The sequence below is a fragment of the Ascaphus truei genome, chromosome 5, assembly GCF_040206685.1.
Source record: "Ascaphus truei isolate aAscTru1 chromosome 5, aAscTru1.hap1, whole genome shotgun sequence".
NCBI classification, from domain to species: Eukaryota; Metazoa; Chordata; class Amphibia; order Anura; family Ascaphidae; genus Ascaphus; species Ascaphus truei.
The window spans coordinates 73,875,549-73,897,273 of record NC_134487.1 but is presented as its reverse complement, the minus strand read 5'-3'; the positions used below and the strand labels follow the sequence as shown (position 1 = coordinate 73,897,273).

The window sequence follows — 21,725 nt, the reverse complement described above, 5'->3', positions numbered from 1 at the left end:
GCATTTACTGTGTGATGTACAGATGTAGCACGACGTACTGTCTATGCATGGTCACGTGGCTGCGGTGGTCACAGCAGCGAAGGTTTAACATTGCGGGGAGTCCCATTCAGAAACGTGGACCCCTCGCAGCTCATCCTGGCAAACACGGTCTCCGACGCCGCAGACATTGACTTGTTTGTCTGCAGTGCCGGGGACAGTAAGACTGAGTACATCTGTACACCATACAAAGAACGGGAAAGTGTGCGCAAAATGTGACAACATGAATAGTGACATAACATATGCCACTAGTGATTTTAGGAAAGACGTAGATTTCTTTAACCAATGCACACTTTAAAAAAAATTATATATATATATATATATCTTAATATATAAATCTGAAGTTTGTGGGGTTGTAGATGTGGCCAATCAGATTCGTCCGTGGGTCTGCCCGCCCACCCGCGACTCTCATTGGCCAAGAGGTAAGCTCCACTGTGACACACACATAGACACATACAGACATTGGTCCCTGTGTCCGCCCCCACACGACTCTTATTGGCCAAAAGGTACAGTGACATCACTGACACACACCTACTTGACTGTCACACACTGACACTGACACACCATACCCCCAGAGAACCCCTGCGGAGTCCAAGGTAACTTTCATCCATCTCACACTGTCACCCCTGTCTACACACACACTCACTGTCACCCCTGTATACACACACACACACTCACACCTGAGACCATGCTTCACACACACTCACTGTCACCCCCGTTCACTCCTGTGTACACACACTCACACCTGAGACCAATAAAAATGGAAAATACGGCTTCTTCACCTAATAAATACGCTTTCAGCTCCGCACACAGGCCCGCACGGACCGCACACACGCCTGCCCGACACTCCCTGCACACACGCCTGCCCGACACTCCCTGCACACACGCCTGCCCGACACTCCCTGCACACACGCCTGCCCGACACTCCCTGTAGCCGTGCACACACGACACTCCCTGTAGCCGTGCACATTTTACTGTAGCCTTGCACGCCATAGCCTGCACCCGGCCGAAACTCCCTGTGCCACAGACGGCCGCACCACACTCCCTGTAGCCGCGACCGCCACACCAAAATCCATAATCGCATTCACAATGTAAAACACCATTACACAAAATGTCCGCATTCAGCAACTGCCTTTCCCCCTTCGCACTCTGAATTGGCATTACAAAATGGCCGCCCGTCAAGCCACGTTCACCTACACAGTGTTAATTTACTTTCACATTATAAAATGGCCGCCAGCCTATGGCTTACATTCGCATTGGGCCTTCATGATTGCCTTCACGTTCAATACATCTACAGCTTTAACACTTACGGCGCCGCACGGGACTGCGGGGGGGCGGGGCCTGCACCCGAGAAAAGCACCACATGGGACTGCGGGGGGGGGGGGTGCGGGGCCTGCGCCCGAGAAAGGTGCCGCACGGGACTGCGAGGGGGGGGGGGCGGGGCCTGCGCCCGAGAAAGGTGCCGCACGGGACTGCGGGGGGGCGGAGAAAGAGGGGGAGCACAGAAATAGGGGGAGAGGAGGGAGCGGGAAATTTAACTCACGGGCAACGCCGGGTATATCAGCTAGTATATATATATTTGCAGACCTGTCTAAGACATGTGAATGTGCTCACAAGGGATATTCTTTATTAGCTATATGCTAACGGTGGAGGTTTTTTGTCGCCTTTTTCACCCACCATAACTTAAAATGTATGGTAAACCTACTCAGCCTATAAATATTTCAAGGCAAGTAAAGACCAACCTCACACTGATGATACCCATCAAGGTTGAAACATTTCTGTGAGTGGTCTGTACTTGCTTTGCTAGTCCCATGTGGTGCTTAAAAGCTGTGTGAACGGCGATGCATCAGATTAAATGGGCTCCATGTGAGTGGATATTCCAGGCAAAAGGTGACACATTGTGTGCTCATTTGCATGTCATTTCCCAGAATCCCTTGCTGCAGTGGACACACTGTATTCTAGGTGATAATGGTTGAAAGGCAGGGGTGCAGACCTGTCTAAGACATGTGAACGTGCTCACAAGTGATATTCTTTATTATAATATATATACATTTTATTTTTTATTTTTTTTAAACATATCTTTATACATAGCCCCCTTTGCATTTATAGTATTCATGCTGTATATTATAATGTGGCAATAAAAAACATAACTAACAGATAAATAGAGAATGTTTCAAAAATATGCTAATAAAATATTTAAAACAGATTAGTATCATCAGTTTTTAGTCATCTCCTCCGAGTAAATTTTGGGGAATATATTGACATTTTAATTGTATGTATTTTTACTAAAATAACATCCACTTCTGTATTTTTTCTGAATACATAGGGAAAACTGTATGCAGTAGGATTTAATTGTTTAGGATTTGTATGGAAGTATTTTGGCTGCATTTGTAGACTAAACCGTGGCTTGCTAACCTATGCCAAGGTTAATTTGTTACAATGAATGCTGCTAAATTTCAATAGTTGAAGGACCAGTTAGTGGAATGTTAGGCTGATTCTATAGTTCGGGTGTGCGCTATGCCATGCGCTCGCGCGGCAGTTTTAGTTGACTGAGGATAGCCAGCCATTCTATAATAGGGCCGCGCGCGCACGTCAGGGAGCTTGGAGCGGACCAACGAGGGAGAAGATGAAGAAATGAATGATTTCACGCTGCTACCGGCGCTGTAATGTGTGTATGTATGTGTATGTGTGTGTATGTGTATGTGTCAAAGCTAAATAAATAAAAAATATTTTTATTATTTTTTTATTTTAAAAATATTATTTAATACATAATTCACAATCTCTCTCTATATATATATATATATATATACACACACACACACACACACACACACGAAAAGCATGCGGCGTTCGCACATGCACGGCCGCACACAGTATAGAACAGCCCTTAAGCAGATTGTAGACACTCACTTGTGAATGTAAAAGATGTCTAATATCATTTGAAAGATTTCCTCTTTTGGTTGGATATCTATAAGAGCGCATGTTCAAGCTTTAGTGACGCTGAGGAGGACCTGTGGATTGGGTCTCCTTTGAAAGTAGTAAACAATTTTGGAGGTTTTTTTTACATTTTTGTTTTTGGGGTTCACCATGCTGGATTATTGAACAATTGGGACTTAAAGATTTCCTCTTGGAATAGTTGTGGAGGGGTATCAAACCCTAATAATTCCCTACAGTTTATTCAGGATTGGGGGACATTGTCTATTTTTTCCTGTTCAAACCCCTATAATGCCAATGAGGCTCCTTTTCTTTTTGTAACTGGCCTCAGCCTACAGGACTATTAGCCATGGTTGGCTAATAGGCCTATAGGCCATGATAGAGAGAGGGTGTTCAGTGAAGTGGCCGGGGGTGGGAGCGGGGAGGTGGAAAGGTTATAAGTGAACCTACGGTGGGGATGTTAGGTCACTTGGGGAGTGGGCATAAGGTTAACCCCTAGTATAATTTTGTAATCCCTTACTAGCCTCTTTGGCATGCAAGAAATAGATAAGTGCAATAGGCTAGTGTTAATATCCCTAACCTCTTACTGGTCATAACCGTTATAAGACATGCATTGTGCATTCCTTTGTGACCACTGTCTTTAATAAGGGGCTTACATTTGATGTAATGTGTGTGTTTATTACATTTTGACCTAGTCCAGACCGGCCATCTGGCTGACTTGGTTATCCATATTGTGCCCATAATATAAATCCTAAACAGGTCTTTTTGCCAACATGGACAAGTGAAACAAATGGCAAAGCTATTGACTGCGATCTGATATTGCAGCTCTTTATACTTACAATAACTGAATAGCATGTGTATGAATAATTGAGTAATAATTACTCCTTTCTTTACATGATAATTATCTCTCCTCTAACATTAGCTTAGCAGCCTTGTCCTTCACTTCACCCTGTATTGAGTAGGGTGAATCATCTTTCCCACACTTCACCGAAAATTGTTGACAATATCACAATAAATTAATGAACACAAACTACATCAGAACAAAAATCAGAGGTTGGTTAATTTAATTTCCTTTTAATATTTCTTGGTATGTTGTTTTTACTGTATGGATTTTCATGATTTCTAGGGGAAAGTACTGTATATGCGAATGTGTGTGCTGTGGGTTGTAATGTCATTATCCTCTTTGTGCAGCAGAGTCTTGACTTATGGTTCGAAGTTTGGCAGAGAAAGCAAAACGATAGTTTAAAATTAATTTATCTTTTCTTTTTCCCCTTTCCATGAAATGGAAATTTAATTTGCAATAATCTCTTTCCATTTTTGGAACCAAATATTGAGGACCTTTTCTAAATGATACCCTCTAAACATTATCAGGTCAGCTACAATATAAAATAATGAACATCTGGCGAGTGAGCATTGCTGAGAAGTCACACCTACCAGATTGTGTAGGTCTTGGTGGCACAGGGGGACTCATAAACCTTCCACTCTCCGACATACTTTTGGCTTCTTTCCCGCTGTCCAAGCTCCAACTGCTTGGGGTTGTATTCACTGCTGTAAAAGAGAGGCAGAACTGATACAAGCAACCTGCAATTTCACTGTTGATTCTAAAAGTCAAACAACTCAGTGAGATAATTTGGTCAAAACCATCATCCTTCCCTTTTTTAGATTTAGGTTGGCTGCTCTGGACATCTGCCGCCAACACCACTGGTTCTGGAAATCTCTATCGCCAGGAGCACTCCAAGCTTTCCACCCAACATTACATTTCCAATTGACAATAAAAATAGAGCCATTTACACATCAGAATCCTAGGCGGTCTATAATGCTGGTTTAATGAAATATCTCGTGATAAATTGCATATAACATACGTAAATAAAAGTACAGCATATCAACTTGTGCAATTGTAAGAACTCTTATGTTGGTCGGACTTGGTCCATTAAGAGATCTTCCAGCCTGCAGTAAGCCCTTCACTTCTCCAGGACCAATACGGCTACTAGAACCCCCAATAGGAATGTTATAGGCTAGGTTACCTTTTGGTACGTTGACACAGAATGCAAACTAAACCCCTAAAAAAACAGTATTATACGTTTAGCAATATTTGCAACAAAAATTCAATCAATAATAAAACACCAATGCCGATTAGTTGCTCCCCTTAAAAAATAAAAACAATGCAACTAGAAATAACATTAGTCATTGTTTACAGGTTGTATATACTCATGGTATTTTCAGGTTAATGGACATGATGCACCAAAATATCCATCTACCTTAGTTTGCATCTTACAGAATACACAAAGACACAAGGAGTTTGACAGGACAACATTACATGTGTAAATATGAGTTTTACATTTGTAGCACATCTTACATTACTATAACCTAGAAGCACTCTATGCTTGGCAATTATAAAATATCCAGCTGTGTCACTGTATTATATACTGGGGTTTCTGTATTCTTCCCATATGAATTAGAATCTAGCATTTTTTCTCCCAGAATCACACGTTTTATATGCTTTGATAATAAGTTGACATCTTTTTTCCATACAAGTGACAGAAAAATAAACAATTGCAATTACAATGCAACTGGTAAATCCCTTCACAGGGACCCGTAATGCAGTGCAATATAGACAGTATAATAGGTCTTTTCATATCTACAAATCTCAGCTGGGACTCTTAAAGGAGCAATCCACTCTAACTAACCTCCATTTTGTTTTACACTTACTGGTGAAATTGCCGGTATTACTTCCTGGTTTTTTATAGAGGCTTTAAATGTCCATCCAACGGGAAGACACAACCTATGATGTTAAAGCTTCCTAATGGGCCAGGATGTTGCATACATTTTGTTTTTAAAACCAGAGACATAACATAAAACACAGACAAAGCTCAGTGCACATCCAGAAAAACTTATATACGGTACAGTGCCTAAATATACATGTATAAATAGCTAATAAATAAAATGGTCTTTTAGTTTAACATTTTGGCCAAATTGTTGTAAGCCCTTGAGCCAAACTTCACGGCAGACCACGTTTCAAGGGTCCCTACACTAATATAAATTCTTAATAACCTGTGCATTGCCAGGAAGAATGATTTATAATAAATCTGTCAATATAAGTTGCAAAAGTTCTAAGTCTGATTGAAGCTTTTATTAACCTGTACATTACCAGGAAAAGCACTCTGTAATAGATTTGTCACAATCACACTGCATGCAGACAATTTGGCCAAAATGTTAAACTAAAAGACCATTTTATTTATTAGTTATTTATACATGTATATTTAGGCACTGTACCGTATATAAGTTTTTCTGGATGTGCACTGAGCTTTGTCTGTGTTTTATGTTATGTCTCTGGTTTTAAATATATATTGCCATGCTCAGTAGCACTCCTCTGTGAAACTTATATGCTTATATATATGTTGTGGGTATTTTTGGGGTTCAATTTGAGCTTGTAGGTGTTCTGTATGTTTTATACATTTTGTTTTGCCTGATGAAGATTTAAATCCAATAACTTCACTGGTAAGTATGTCTGGAACTGGAGGGTGCCCGGAGCTAAATATAGTGGCCTTTGGCTCAGGGAGACACCCATTTCCCACCCCATGAAAGAAATGGCCAGCCCTCACATGATCAGTTATTTTTCATGTACTGTATGTGGTATTTCTGAGGAGGACCAGCAGCCCATCTAAGGTAAATAATAAAAAAATACAGTTTGCATATTTTTCCTGGGTTAACAGTTTGAAATAAATATTGTATCTATAGTACCAATGCATAAATTACCATATTTTTACATAAATAATAAAAAAAAAGTATCTAATACGTTTTTACACAGATTGTTGATACTATCACTTTGGGGGGTGCTTATGGACGTAGCCACTACATCATGGTGTCTGCCACCCCAGGCGTCCCATGACATAGCTAGGTCATGATCTTATTGCTAATTTTTGTAGGAGAGAGCAGAATGTGATCTTTCAGGAAGAGGATCGGAACAAATAATGGAGCGATCACATGATCGAAAGTGCCATAAGGGGTCAAGCCCCTCTGGTGCTGCAGCCGCTCTGGTACTTAAAGGGTTAAAGCAGAGTTGGCTTTAACTCAAAAAGATCAGATCTGTTGCTGGCTCGAGATGTAGAAGAGAATCATTTTTACCAAGTAGCTTTTCAAACTTCATAGGTTTTGTCTTCGGTTTCTGTCAGAAGAAACCTATGAGATTTTAAAAGCTCTGCACTATTAGTTCACCTATTAACTGTAATGTTGATCCCCAAAAAGATATCACAATTGACATGTATCTACATTTCTCTGGACTAATGCAGCTACTAGAGCTGTGAACTAATGCTGGTGTTGAAGGAAACGTCGTGATAAAGTCACGGTCGCCGAACCCGTTAACCTGGCTTAAATCTCAGTGTCAGCACTCCTTGTGACCTTGGGCAATTAACTCAATCCTTCCTGACTCAAGCACTACAATTAGATTGTAAACTCTACTAGGCAGTTACTCATTGTGCCTGCAATATCTATGTACAGCGCAGGGTTTTATGTCATTCATAGAGCTTAATTGCACAGCTCCATTCGTAACAATGGAGATGTATACTACATACATCCCACTAGCATTTGATACTCCTATACGTAGTCCACTTTACACAGAAGTCACTTGCAATAATCACTTTACGCAGAAGTGTAACAGATCTAATAAAGAAATATTCCTCTGTACTCCTAACAATGTTGGAACAAAACAGAAAGATCATCACACATCAGATGACATAAATATAAAAGAATGAATATATGAGAGTAATAGGGAGAAATACAGTGGTACTGCATGGATTGTGGGGACTTGATGATGAGCCTCAAGCCAAAAGACTGCTACAGTATAGAGGAAATAGAAAGAAGATACTGTACAGTATACATGAATTCATATGCATCCTCAACTCTAGCAAACCTAAGTAATGATATGAACTCACCATTTCATGATAGCATCCCACTAATAATACTTTATATTATTGCAATTATTTTCTGTACAAAAGTTTTCTTATAGTGCTTTCACAACATTATGTTCCCTACCACTTGATTTAAGTATACACTGTTCTTTTACCACTTAACTGTTCATTAATTGGTCTAACACCCACATACAGCTCATTGTGTAGACATTGGCATCATTCTATAAGGCATGGATTATAATTAAAAAGAAACCGAGTATGAAAATTGAATCTGAACATTATGCAGAGATGAATTGCATCAGACATGCACAGGGTTAGATTGCTTTGAATCAAAGTAATGTTGAATAAAACAGAAATATATAAGTGTACAACCTAAAATAAAGGAGCGTGCAAACTTAAATGGTAAAAAAAAGTAGCATAAGCAAATCCATGGTACATATGATAAATACCTCTATTTCAGACCACATGGAACTGTGTAATTTACAGTATTACTGCAAATATATATATATTTATCTTAGAGGTAAAGTATCAGATATTTTCTTTCTATTAAATTATGGTATTTCTAATTCATAGTTAAAGTTATGGTAAACAATTAAGTAATTAGAGAATTTAAAAATGAAATGAAAAAGGAATAGATGCATCAAAGTGCTCAATGAAACTTGATATACCACTGGGAATATCATAGCCCTTTTACTGCACCTTATCTTATGTCAGTCTATTTATTTATAACTGAAAATACAAACCTATATGATTAATATAAAGCATCACCTGGGCAACATAATAATCACCTCATAGACTCAGATTCACAAAATGGATAATGTCCCTGTACAATATGAATGGGAGTAAAAGCCGTCTAAAGCGTAGCACCCTTTTGTGAATCAGGGTCTTAGGCTGCGCTTATAGTGCTGGCGACGGCGCATCAAAACAATTGCATTGCCGCCGTGGTCGTGATTGCTGGAAGTCATCTCAATTACATTTTTCCAGCGACTGCAGCCTGACATCACCATCGCCGTCGCCAGCACTATAATCGTAGCCTTACACTTCATCTTTAAAAAAAATTGTTCATAATAGCATTTGTGAATGTGCAGAGACATTCTGGGCACTGCCATTCATACATTGTTTTTCACATCTTGCTCTTCTTGAGTCTAACTTCATGGTCAGTGCCCAGCCCTCACCCATCTCTCAATACTTCACTAAGCACTATCACCACTACCATGCCTCCTCTAATATTTATATTTGCTCTAACCACACTTCTTTCCCAAATACACTTGTCTTTGTACAGTACCATCCACATTATTGCTAAACCTCTATTCATATATCTCCATTTCTCCTTCCTTCTCCACTTCTTAATTCACATGAACTCCTTTCCGATCTTCTGATCTTACACAATTAGACTGTAAGCTCCTCGGGGCAGTGACTCCTCTTCCTTAATGTTACTTTTATGTCTAAAGCACTTATTCCCATGATCTGTTATTTATATTATCTGTTATTTATTTGATTACCACGTGTATTACTACTGTGAAGCGCTATGTACATTAATGGCGCTATATAAATAAAGACATACAATACACCTGCTGTACAGACCATAGTCTCTGAATGTTTCTCCGCTATATCATCATGGATGGTCCTCCTCATACATCCTCCCAAGCCTGGCCCTACTGCTCCCTTCTTCATTACTGTTGGCAGCACTATCAGACACCCAGTATCACAAGCCCGCTGCATAGGTGTCACATTTGTCTCCTCCCTTACATTGTCCTCACACGTTCACAATGTAGCTTAAACCTGTTGTTTTTTTCCTCCATAACATTGCAAAGATTAGCCTTTTCCTCTGACGCACTACTGCTAAAATTCTAACACAGGTTCTCATTCTCTCCCGTCTCGACTATTGAAACCTTCAAATGTCCGGCCTTCCTGCCTCTCGCTTGTCTCCCCTACATTCTACCCTAACTTCTGCTGCTAGCATCACTTGGCTCTCTCCTAAATCTGTCTGGGGTCTTTCCTGCTGAAATCCCTCTCCTGGCTTCCTATTAAATTCCATTTTACTCACAAAATTCTCCTCCTCCTCGTTTAAGGCAATGCACTCTTCTGACCCTCCTTTTATCTCAGCCCGAATTTCTCGCTATACACCTTCCTGACTCTTGCGTTCTGTTCAAGGACATTTTCTGTCTACCCATTTTGTATCTACTGTAAAGCCCTCTCCCACCTAAAACTTTTCACTAACAGGACAAGGTAAGAATCGATTATCCAGCCGCTCCATAACACAAAAATTAGGCACTCACCAGCAAAAAGAGGTTAAAAAGTAAGCTTTAATGAACTACATAAAAAACAAAAAAACAAACAGTACTAACTACTCTCCCACGTGTTTCACGCCCACTGTGGCTTGAGAAAGCACCACAGTGGGCGTGAAACTCGTGGGAGAGTAGTTAGTACTGTTTGTTTTTTTGTTTTTTATGTAGTTCATTAAAGCTTACTTTTTAACCTCTTTTTGCTGGTGAGTGCCTAATTTTTGTGTTATGGAGCGGCTGGATAATCGATTCTTACCTTGTCCTGTTGCTGTTTGAGAGAATCTGTTTCACCACCGGGTGCCTGGAGGAGACACTTTTGGCTGCGTCAGGGCAGCATCTGGAAGGAGGGGGATCAAGGTGGTGTCTCATCGTGAGTAGAGGGTACTCCACACCGGGCATAGCCGGGGCTAGGGGGACTTAGTGATTGCATATCACCACCAATTGTCCCCACTGTGTTCCTCCCTTGTTACCCCCATTAATCTGCTATTACTCTGAAACTGCAGCCCTTTAATCCTTATTTTCCGGTGTCAACTCCTATTACCATATTATTGCCTAGAGGCATTTTTTCAGACCTCTTGGAGCTTGTACACGGTTTTGTTCAATATAAAAACTTTCACTCACTGCCCCACACCTCTGGAATACCCCTCGCCTATATATCCAACTAGCACCCTCTCTCTCCACCTTTAAGACCCATATTTAAACACACCACTTTAACAAAGCATATTGGTAGATTTGTGGCTGATACTGTGCTATAGATCTCATGCATCAATCTTGACCTCTTGAAGACGCACTTACCAGAAAACCCCACTACTGTCTGCGTTTTCCCTACTTACTCCTTACATTGTAAGCAGGACCGGATTAAGACCTCTAGAGGCCCTAAGCACTTAAAAGATTTTGGTGCCCCCATATATATCTAATTCAAAATATAAACAATAATAAAAACAAATTAAAAATTGTATTTTCCGAAATGAATCAAAACTTAAAGTAAGATGGAAAATAATGTTTATTTTTGTATACTTCCAATTTATATATATATTAAAAAAAAAATCCTACTTTTTCTAATTGCAAAGTCTTTGATCAGATCCTCAAAACCAATCTTACGTAACACATCTGCTTCTATACATAGTAGGGATAAAGCATCCAGTCTGCCTTGTTGCATAGTTATTCTGTTCAGCTGCACCATTTGCAGTTTTGCACCATACTGTATGGTCCATGGTAAATCCGGCAATGGAAAATTTCTGTGGTGCTTCCCTTGATGCCCTAAGCATGTGCTTATTTTGCTTAATGGTTAATCCAACCCTGATTGTAAGTTCTTTGGGGCAGGGACTTATCTTATGGTTATGTCTGAAGCGCTTAGTCCCATTATGTGTTATATTATTCTGTTACGTGTATCACTGCTCTAAAGTGTAATTTACAGTACATGGATGGTGCTATACAAAAAAAGACATAGATACATAATGCTTTTGGTCCTGAATACAAAGATAGTGAGTGCCTGAAACCATCTGGGATGAGCAGATATAATGGACAATAGCTCTCCAACTGAGGGTTATTTTGTGTAACAGCTGCAGAGTTCAGCCCTGTTAGACCACCAATTTCATTAAATGAAGTTAAGAAAAATTTAAAATAAACAAGATACAGTTGTATTTAAGACTGTATGCGCAGGGGAGGAAAAAAGATGTCTGGGCCATAATTTAACTTACCTTTCTCGGGGGCAGAAAGATTTGGGTCACTCCGGGGCAAAGTGTTTTCTCCAATGTGGTTAAACAACATTCTCTGGAAATTTTAAAGCAATGGACATAAAATGTTAGCATACCTGTGTATCTGGTTTGTAACCATGTTTGTATATAGCAATATCAGTGACATATCTTGGTTTTTGGTCAGTCAAAAAAACTGTCATGACTGAAATGTGAATAGGTATGAAAAAGTATAATCACTCTCAGATTGCGGTGGATGAAATTGGCGACCGAAAAGGTTTACAAACTGTTTGTTGCAACGTCATGACAAGTCGCTAGCTGTTTGGCACAGCACATCAGCAAATAATAACATGCACATCTAGAATTTAGAAACTATAAACATATAGCAGTGATCTTCTTTATTTCTATTTTTTTTTTCTAGTATCAACAAGAAAATGTTAAAAGACCTGACGTAACGCAGTGTACTCAGGTTAACATTCACCAGAAACCGTTTTAGCGAAAGATTACCAACAAAATACTGTACTATAGATGAGCTGAGATTTATGGGAAATATTACCAACATAAAATTAAAGGATTTCTAATTCAATGACGAATTCTCTTATGAAACATCAGCAACTTCTGCCCTATGTTTTGTTTCACCTACCATGATTGCGTTGTTCATACTTTCTGGAACCCCTGGTTCGAAATTTATAAACATTTTCATTTTTCCTGGTCTTATTGTCAAAAAAGAAAATATAGCCGCCAACAATTCATAAATGTAAACATTTGAAATGTAGCATGATACACTATGAGCTACAAGCAACTGGGTACTCAACTATGGTGTCCCAACTTATTATCGAGTAGGAAGCAAGTGGCCATTTGAGCCTGACCAACAGAAAGTGGGAGGGGATTTTACATTTCCAGGGCACATGTTGAAAAAATTGAGAAAAAGTGCAGCGATGATTGCAACTTGAAAATGCATTAATAAAGGCCGTTATGTTTCATTATTGTTTCTTACAGTTCTAAGCAAACCCGTATCAGAACACAGTTGCTACATTTCTTAGAAAGCATCAATCATTTTAAATGCCAATTGTGGAAGTATAAGCGACTCAAAAGAGTATATTTCAATAAAATTAGTACTGCAACAGACAGGAGAATAATTGTTTTCGGAATAAACTGAGTATCAAACAGTCAACAGCTCTTATGTCAAATAATCTATTACAATGTCCACTCTCAGTGCATCTAAACTCCTATGTTTAAAAAAAGGTGATCAATAAATCAGAAGCAGTGCTGGCAAGTTTAACAAGCGGAAACGCAAAATACAATGCCAAGTTTAAACTAGAGAACAGATGTCCATCAATAAATACCTTTCTTTTAATTAGTCTAAATTAGTCAACAAATAGCATGTGTTTTGTTGCACCTCTGCCTTCTTAAGCAAAATCTATATATTTGCAATTGGTAAATTCTATTCTATTCAGATATAGCGTTAATTACATTTTGATGATACCTTCAATGCTGCTATAATATATATTTCTTGTGCACAAACGGACAGCTTCACACACAGGATGAAAGTGACATTTTAACCCCTTCTCTGCAAGAGGACCCCACAACACATTGCATGCATCTCTGGAAATGAAGTGGTGAATGGTCTACCAGCCATTGGTTAAATATTGGGTGTTCCGCCAACAAGAATCCTACATTCTTGCTGTTATTTTATAGGAAGTATTTCTAGTTCTATGCTTTTTTACTCATGTTATTTGAATGGAGAGATCAACTCTTAACTTGTATACAAACTATTTCATTTTTTAAATCTAATTCTGATTTTGCTTTATCTTCACAGCACACACTTTCAGTTGGGCTGACTAGAAGCTGACTACCTGGGAAGGTTCAGCCGGAATTGGAAATATGGCACTGCAGGGCCTCTCTCTTGGGGACAGACAGGGATTGTCTCTGGAATGCTTGTGTTTGTCAGATAACAGAGGGGACGCTAAAACAGAAGACACAACAATCAGTAGAACAGAACAGATAACACAACAAAATGCATTCTCCACTTATGCTAGATATTTTGGAAAATAGGCACCATTCACTGGAGATATTTGTAGTTCAAGGTTCTATTAGCCGTATTGGTCCTGAAAAATTGTACATTCTTTGTAGGTTGTGATAGTTTTAAAAAGATGTAATAGTGTATAATTCACTTTTGAATCCTTGCAAATCTTCAAGTTAGGGTTGAACTCTGTGTACACTGTTATTAAATGTTCCCCTTTAAAATGCATCACAACCTACAATGAATGTACACTGAAAATATTTAAACCAGACCCTGACCATAAGTGGGCTAACTTGAGCTGGTAATCAGATAAATCATTATTCGGCAATCAAAACTTAAAACACTTCTTATGGCAAGATTGTGATATTTTATTGCAGACAGGAGACATTAATACACAGCCCTCTATGCATCACGTTCCAATCATGGATTATTGCACCCGTTCTGGCATTAACTCCCATTTAAGTTAATGGGCTTTAACGGCGAAACAGGTACGATAACCCGTACTGGCACTTCATGTGTAATAACACCAAGAAAGAAGTGGGTATCCAGGCACACAGACTAAATCAACAAGTGATTTATTTAGCAACACATCCGGCGGTTTACCTTGTCTTCTACTGATGAGACGTGTGCCTGCAATACTCTCTGTGTTACTAATAACATCACGGGCCATATTTAGTAAGAGGTGCTACTCCATAAGTCAGCTATGCCTTATGAAGTAGCAATGCTAGAACATTTGGTCCTAAATCCTTGTTCCACATGGTCATGGACTCTCATACATGAATACCTGTTTTTCCTTGTCTACTAAGAAACTGAAAAAGATCCAGCTTTTTAAACGACTGAAATGTGCGGCTGCTGGAGCATCATCCTTCCTATCACAAGAACATAGTACACAATACCTCTGGCGCTTGATGGAGCAGAACTTGTCACATTAGGTGAAGCGGAATGTGTAGAACTCAGACTTGAGGTAGATGGACTCGGCTAGAAATCAGATAAAAGTCTAGGTTATGAACAAAGCACAATATAATAAATAAAATATAAATAGTGGAAATACATATGAATTACTGCCTGGAAAAGGCAACAATCATGGAAATTAATTTCAAGATGTATTGATATAACTATTAAAATCAAACGGCATTTAAAAAATTTACAAAAGTTTATTTCTACTATACTGTGATACAAGATAATTTATTTGAAAACAAAAATGACAGCAGCAAAGGATTTCATACAAAATAATTACTTTTAAAGAAATGTGCAAGGAAAAATATATGTGTTGTGAATACCAATATTGGACCAACAATAGTTTACAGAGTACAAAGTTTAAGAACCTCACAGGGTTCTTCTTCAGGTACAGTAGTTATACCAAAAGAATTCTGTAAGGTTCGAAAGCTTGTACTCTGTTGACAATTGTCAAAAAGTTGACATACCACATTTACTTTCCTTTTCTTCACATCTAATAAGGTCCCAATATTGCTTAAAAATGTATTTCAAATAAATGTAAACTGAATAGATGAAACCGAGGACATCTCAAGTTGGCGATTAGAATATTTTCTATAGCTATTTGGGGTTACAATATACCTACGTATAGCATGAAAATAGAAATAACCCAACATTATTTAACTGTGTAAATTTGTAAACATTGTATTTGATATACGAGACCACCCTGATACTTAGGGGCCCATGCTATAAGCCTTCATTTTAAAAAAAAATCGCCGGGCCATTTAAATCGCCATTTTTTGGAGCGTTGCTATCACGGTATTCAGAAAGCATCGATTATCTGTGATAGCAAAATTCACAAAACGGGCGAGTAGCCGGCGATGTAAAGATCGCCTCCCTGAAAAGGGTTTACCCGGCGATTTCTTTCAGCTGCATAGAGAGCTGCTCAGAGAGCCGCCTCTCCCTGCGAAAATCTCGCCCGAAATTAATGTTTTTTAATATAGATGTTATTACTAGTGTTGATGAGCAGGGGGACTCAGGAGCAGAACCGTATGGATTTCAGGAACGGGACCCCCTGCTCCAGAGATACAGGCCCCGTTATGGGGTGCCGGCATCTCCTATGCATTTAAATGTCTAGCGTCACGTCACCATGGGATTTTTAAACAATAGGAGATACTGGCACCCCATAACGGGGCCTGTATCTCGGGAAGCAGGGGGTCCCTGAGGCTAAATCAAAGCGGTTCAGCTCAGGAGACCCCTTGCTCCTTTCTGCACACTATTAATAAAAATTACATTAAAGCAGCTTCATTACCTTAGCGGCTATGCGCTAAGGCAATGAAGGGGTTAAGGCACCATAGCAGCTTTATTGTGGGCAGAGGGCACTTGGCCCAGGGTGGGTTATTAGGCCTACCGAGAGGGTTGCAGGAGGAGTTAACCCTTTCATTACCACAGTGGTAGTAACTACTGCTTTTATTTATTTAATTGATTGGCTAGTGCTTTTATTTCTTGAATTGGGGTGTTTAGGTGCTTGTGTATATATTTTATTATTGTGTATTTTTGGCCTTCATGCTTTTTTAGTAGGGTGACCATTGACTGCTATAGTGGCTTATCATGGCCATATTATATAGGTATGATGTACCACTATGCAAATCAATGGGTACAGAGTGGGTATAGTGGTCCCGGGGTGGGTGGTTAGGCCTCCCGTATCAGCACTTGATGCATGTGCTCTATTGTCTCTCAACATCATACCAAAAAAATTAAAAAACATGTAGGGCTACAAGGATAGTTAGCGGTGACATAATATTGGACTAACACACATCAGATTATTATAGTCTCAGTTACTCTGGTTTTGTGTACACGCTTCATAAATATGTACAGCACTGTACACGCTTTTTGTTTAGTTTCAGCAACATGTAAACACTTAATGAATTGTAGGAAAGAAGGACATGGTTAAACAGACAGGTAAGAGTATTCATTATTTTTTAAAGTTTTGCTGCTGTAAAACATTTATAAAATTATAATTCGGAAACATGCAAGTCTTAGCTCTAGGGAACCCCGGTTCCAGAGATATTTACCTTTTTTATGAGCCAATAAAATGAAAATAAATCAAAGATGGCCACTGAGTTTATCTAATAGGAAACTGTGATATTATGCTCTGATGATGTCGCAACTTCCTATTGACTCCTAGGATTGAGGCTTGGAAGGCGGCCATGCTGATTTACCAAAAGGGACCACAAACAAAGAAACTGGGGCTCCCCAAAGCTAAGAATAGTGTGGTTAATCTCAACAGGAACCCTCCCCCCGATAGTATATAAAGAAAAAGAAAAAATGGACTAGGAATGATTCCTGGTTTAAATTAGACTTTAACGTAACACAGCAACATATTTAATTTTTCATATAAGCCCCTGCCTGAAATGGATAAGCATTTCTGTGACATGGCTCCAGGATTAAGCCAATGAAGGTAAACAGTGTGCATTACAACAACCTTCTTAAGCAGCGAGCATGGGAGGCAATGATCTCCTGAACGGAGTGGCTTCCAATTCTAATGTTGCTGCAGTCTTACTCTATATCCTTCTCAAACATACAGTATCAAGCATGAAAAAAATATGTGCAGCACAATACCAGGGAAATGAATGTGTTAAACACAGATGGTGCTCAAAAGTAGGCTACTGTAAGTGATTCTCCTTTTGCAGATTCGTGCCTGTGGAGATGCGGAGGAGACAGACTGGAGTGTTGCGCTGACATCGCGGCCGGAAGTGATGTCACACTCCAAAATGGAGGACTCGTGCATCGATGGCACTGAGAGGAGGACTGGAGTGGTCAGATTTCTGTGAGACCCTTTGTGGTCTATCTGCACTTTGCCTGTGGGCTAATTGTGAGTGTAACCTGCATAGTCTTGTGTATTTTCATTCAATAGAGTATAACACTATGCCCTTCTTTCTTGTGTAACACGTTTCCCCACCCTAAGGGAAATTCACTGCTGTTACCTGCTGTTGATGCTACCTGTTAGGCTCACAGAAGGCCCTGAGCATTCGCAGATGTTGTTGGGGATAGACAGGACAGGCTTTCGGTGCTTGAATAATTCTTCTCTCTGTGGTACAGCACCTCCATTCCCTATTGGCCTACCGTTGATAGTTGCAGACCCCTGTGGAAAACACTCTCATCCCCTCCCTGAAGAACTGCAGCCAAAGGCAGGAGTATAAAACAGTAACTAGTTCTTTATTCTGTGGTGTACAGCAACAGCATACCAACATATACAGCATACATCCGTACACTCTCTTCTCTGACAGCAAGAGAGATTATCCCCCACTGGACCCTACATAACCCAGTGGAGTGTCACCGCTTGCTGTTCTCTTGGTCCCTGGACTCAACCCCCACGGCTTGAGGCCCCAAAGGTCTATCCCTGACTGCCACACTCCCTTGTGGAGTATGGGGTAGGTGATCCCACTCCCCTGAGTGAGGGGAAGGAAGGTGAACCAGACCCCTGGCTCCACACTTCCACACACACTCTAAATTTGGAACTGCAGCTCCTTTCTGTTACCAGGGGAGGGGCTCCAGGTCTCAGCCTAGTATTGGCAGTACCCAGGCCATAAACCACCACCCCTGTCACTCAACGGAGCTGCTTACTACAACAAGGGCTGATCTAACCCTAACACTGCTACCAGGACCAGGATTTACGTACAGCTCAAACCCGTTATAGCGCGATCCACTACAACGTGAATCGCTTGTAACGCGAATCTGCTTGTAACGCAAATCCGCTTATAGCGCGGTCTGAGCACGGCTCCCGATTTGAAATCCGCCTTACCGGCATATAGATCTCTCTCCTCACTTCATAGGGCTGTGTACATGTGCTGCTCTCTCCTCATCTCCATTACGTGCTCATCTCTCTGCTCCTCCACGTGCTCGTCTCTCTGCTCTCCCGTTGTGTGCTGCGTCATTTTTTTTTTTTTTTTTAAACATTTAATGCTTAATGCTTTATTGACTACCCGACACATACAAATTGAACATTAATACATTTTGTATAAAACACATGCAGGGTTCGAACTCAGGACCTTCTCATACCAATGCCTTACCTCTTACCTCTACACCATAGGCATTGAATGTTTAAAAAAAAAATGACGCAGCACACGATGGCAGCGAGAGAGATGAGCACGTGGGCAGTGGAGAGGAGAGCAGAGAGATGAGCACGTGGGGAGAGGAGAGCAGAGAGATGAGCATGTGGAGAGCAGAGTGCGAGCACAGAGCGAGCGGAGAGATGAGCAAGTACAGAGCTAGATGCCAGTGAAATTTTAACGCGACCCCGGTTATAACACGGTCTCCGGGTTGTGGACCCCAAGGACCGCGTTATAACGGGGTTCAGCTGTATTAGGCAGGGAATCTAGTGGCCAGGGGCAGCATGGCTACACTTGCATTTTGTCTTTTCATGTATTCATCATGAACATCATTGCATATCCAGTACCAAGCTACTGATTCCTTTATCATTTTAATCCTACCCACCTAATGTGAGTACAGTAGGTCCTCATTCACTATTTTGAGAACCATCTGTGTTTAACACATTCATTTCACTGGTATTGCGCTGATCACATTACTCACTGTGCCTGTTTGCACTCTGTCATTAATTCTATTTCTGTCAGGAGTTGCACAACTCCTCACATGAGCTGCACCAGGTAAATTAGAGATATCCTTTCCCCACATTAATTTTGTCTCTCGTATTTATGTCACTTGATTATTAATGGTCACATATATTAGAATTTATTGTGCTTTTTGCACTCGTTTTTTCTGCTAAGCATGATAACATACCTGCATGTTAAATACTTCATCCGAACTTTCTGATTGCCCTGTCAAGTTGCTAACTTCTGCAGACGCTTGAGAGGAGAGTGAAGACGAAGAGTATCTATTGACAGCTGGGTAACTCAATGGACTGTTTCACACACAAAAAAAAAACAACAACAATGAAATAAATAACCATGCATCACATGAAACACAATTGCAATGGGACCATTTTTGCCCTATACTTCTTTTCCAATTGTTCTTGTGCAGTTACACTATTTAATATCACTACAACCTGTTTCATTTTGAAACAAATCTATTCTGAAACATTGCTCATTCATGTAATACATATGGAAATCTTCTACACTATTTCTTTTTTTTTTGTTGAGAAAGGGCACTGTCAAATTGACAGAAAAAGGTGTTGCCCTTTGATGGCATGGCTAACGGCTATGATATGCATAATCAGCACACACTAGATTAAGTCTGCGAACAACAACTTGAAATGAGAAATTACATTTAATGAAAGGTTTGTTTATTGGTAAAATCTGCTGATATTAGCAGTAGCCATGTTGATAGCAGTCCAGTATTAGCTTAGGTCTAGCTTTTATATTCCATTTGCTGTAATTCTATCCTCTCTCTCTGTTATGCTTTAGTAAGAGGCTCCAGAGTGCTTTCATAGAATGACATATACAGAGTTAAATATTTTGAAGAACACTCATGGTTGATGTATTACGTTCTCAATAAATACATCATTATGGTCAGAAAAAAAGAATTGCTTGAAGCTATGTTACACAAGAAGCTAATTAATTAAGGTTCTTACATACTGTGGAACAGAATGTTTTTGTCAATTAGTAATTTATGCTTTTCTAATGCATAGAAAATGGAATATGAATGGACAGAATCACATACTTTGATCAAGCCCAATATTATCTTCCCTCGTCTGCCTCTATACCCACAAAACCATTAGCCAGGAGGAAATGCCCTTAAGTAAAAGCTTAATAAATGATCCCTTCATTCAATGTGTTCTTCTTATGCCAAACGTTGAAAGATATTTTGGTAAGAGGCTGTAGTGCAGGTGCTTCCACTAGTATTATTACTAATTCTTTTAGACTGCCATTTTTGAACCTGTACTGTAACTTTATGGCAAAAAAAACACAATTTTATTTAAACTGCTGTTATTTTACAGTCAGTAAGAAATTAAAATAAGTTGTTCTTCTTCCAAACTGCCTACCACAGATGACTATGTTTCTAACCACTGTATAAGCCACAGAGACCTGCACTTTCATTTGTGAACGTTGTTGTCCCCGATAGAGACATAGTAATGAAACATAAGAAGGATAGAACATTGATGTTGCAAATGCCACATCCAGTATGTGTAGTGAGTCAGCTAGATAAATTTGTTTAGTGTAAATGCAATAAATCCTTCCGCTGAGCTTATTCTGTGTGTGATGGCGTGCGCATGCGCCAAGTACAAATTGCATGACCCCTTAGAGGCCGCACCTAGTGCCCATGCGGCGCGCACGACAGAGTGTGATGGCACAACTGTGTTTTGAAAAGACAAAAAAAATTGTCTTTTCAAGCAACGGCCGCGTCACGTGAGCGGTTCAGCCAATCACGGCAAATTAGCTCTGTGACATCATAGCCATGCCTCCGCCACGCTCTCCCATCACCTGAAACACTATGTACAGTGATCACTTGAGCGTTGGGCGTGTGCACGCACTCAAGCACACAGTATAATCTTAGCCTTAGAAATGTAATAACTTCTGAAACATACAAAAAAAGAGACATTTAAAGTGACTACATACAATATATATTTTTAGGAAAACTGGTGCTTTAGTAATGCTAAAAGTATTTTATTTCCCTGTATTGCTGTTAAATGCCAAGTAGTAGAGATGGTAATGTTATAGCTACTTATACTTTACCTTCGTCTAGGTATCACCCTGGCCGCATCTGGACCCATAATAGCAGGTGCTGAATTTCTAGGTACACGAGGGCTTCCGTTGGGGAAATTAACAGGACTAGGTGGTACACAAGTGGAGAAATCCTGATAGTTCGATAAAAAGATTATTAGAAGACACGATTTGACAAATATCTGAGCAAACCAAAGTGATGGCCCTAGAGGCCAAAACACCATCTTAGAGAA

General features: G+C 39.9%; 1 protein-coding gene across 5 annotated transcripts in view; it reads right to left on the bottom strand.

Moving 5' to 3' along the window:
• The window catches only part of DOCK4 (dedicator of cytokinesis 4), a 446,778-nt gene that overhangs the window by 3,676 nt on the left and 421,377 nt on the right, over positions 1-21,725 (bottom strand). For 3 of the 5 annotated variants that reach the window (XM_075600022.1, XM_075600023.1, XM_075600027.1), the window contains 6 exons: positions 21,505-21,626; positions 19,613-19,733; positions 14,776-14,857; positions 13,713-13,822; positions 11,863-11,935; positions 4,405-4,518 (listed from right to left, as the gene is read on the bottom strand). In XM_075600022.1, coding sequence (XP_075456137.1) covers positions 4,405-4,518; positions 11,863-11,935; positions 13,713-13,822; positions 14,776-14,857; positions 19,613-19,733; positions 21,505-21,626 — 622 coding nt within the window. The remainder of the gene's footprint in view (positions 1-4,404; positions 4,519-11,862; positions 11,936-13,712; positions 13,823-14,775; positions 14,858-19,612; positions 19,734-21,504; positions 21,627-21,725) is intronic. The other 2 variants (XM_075600024.1, XM_075600026.1) reach the window with 2 other exon arrangements.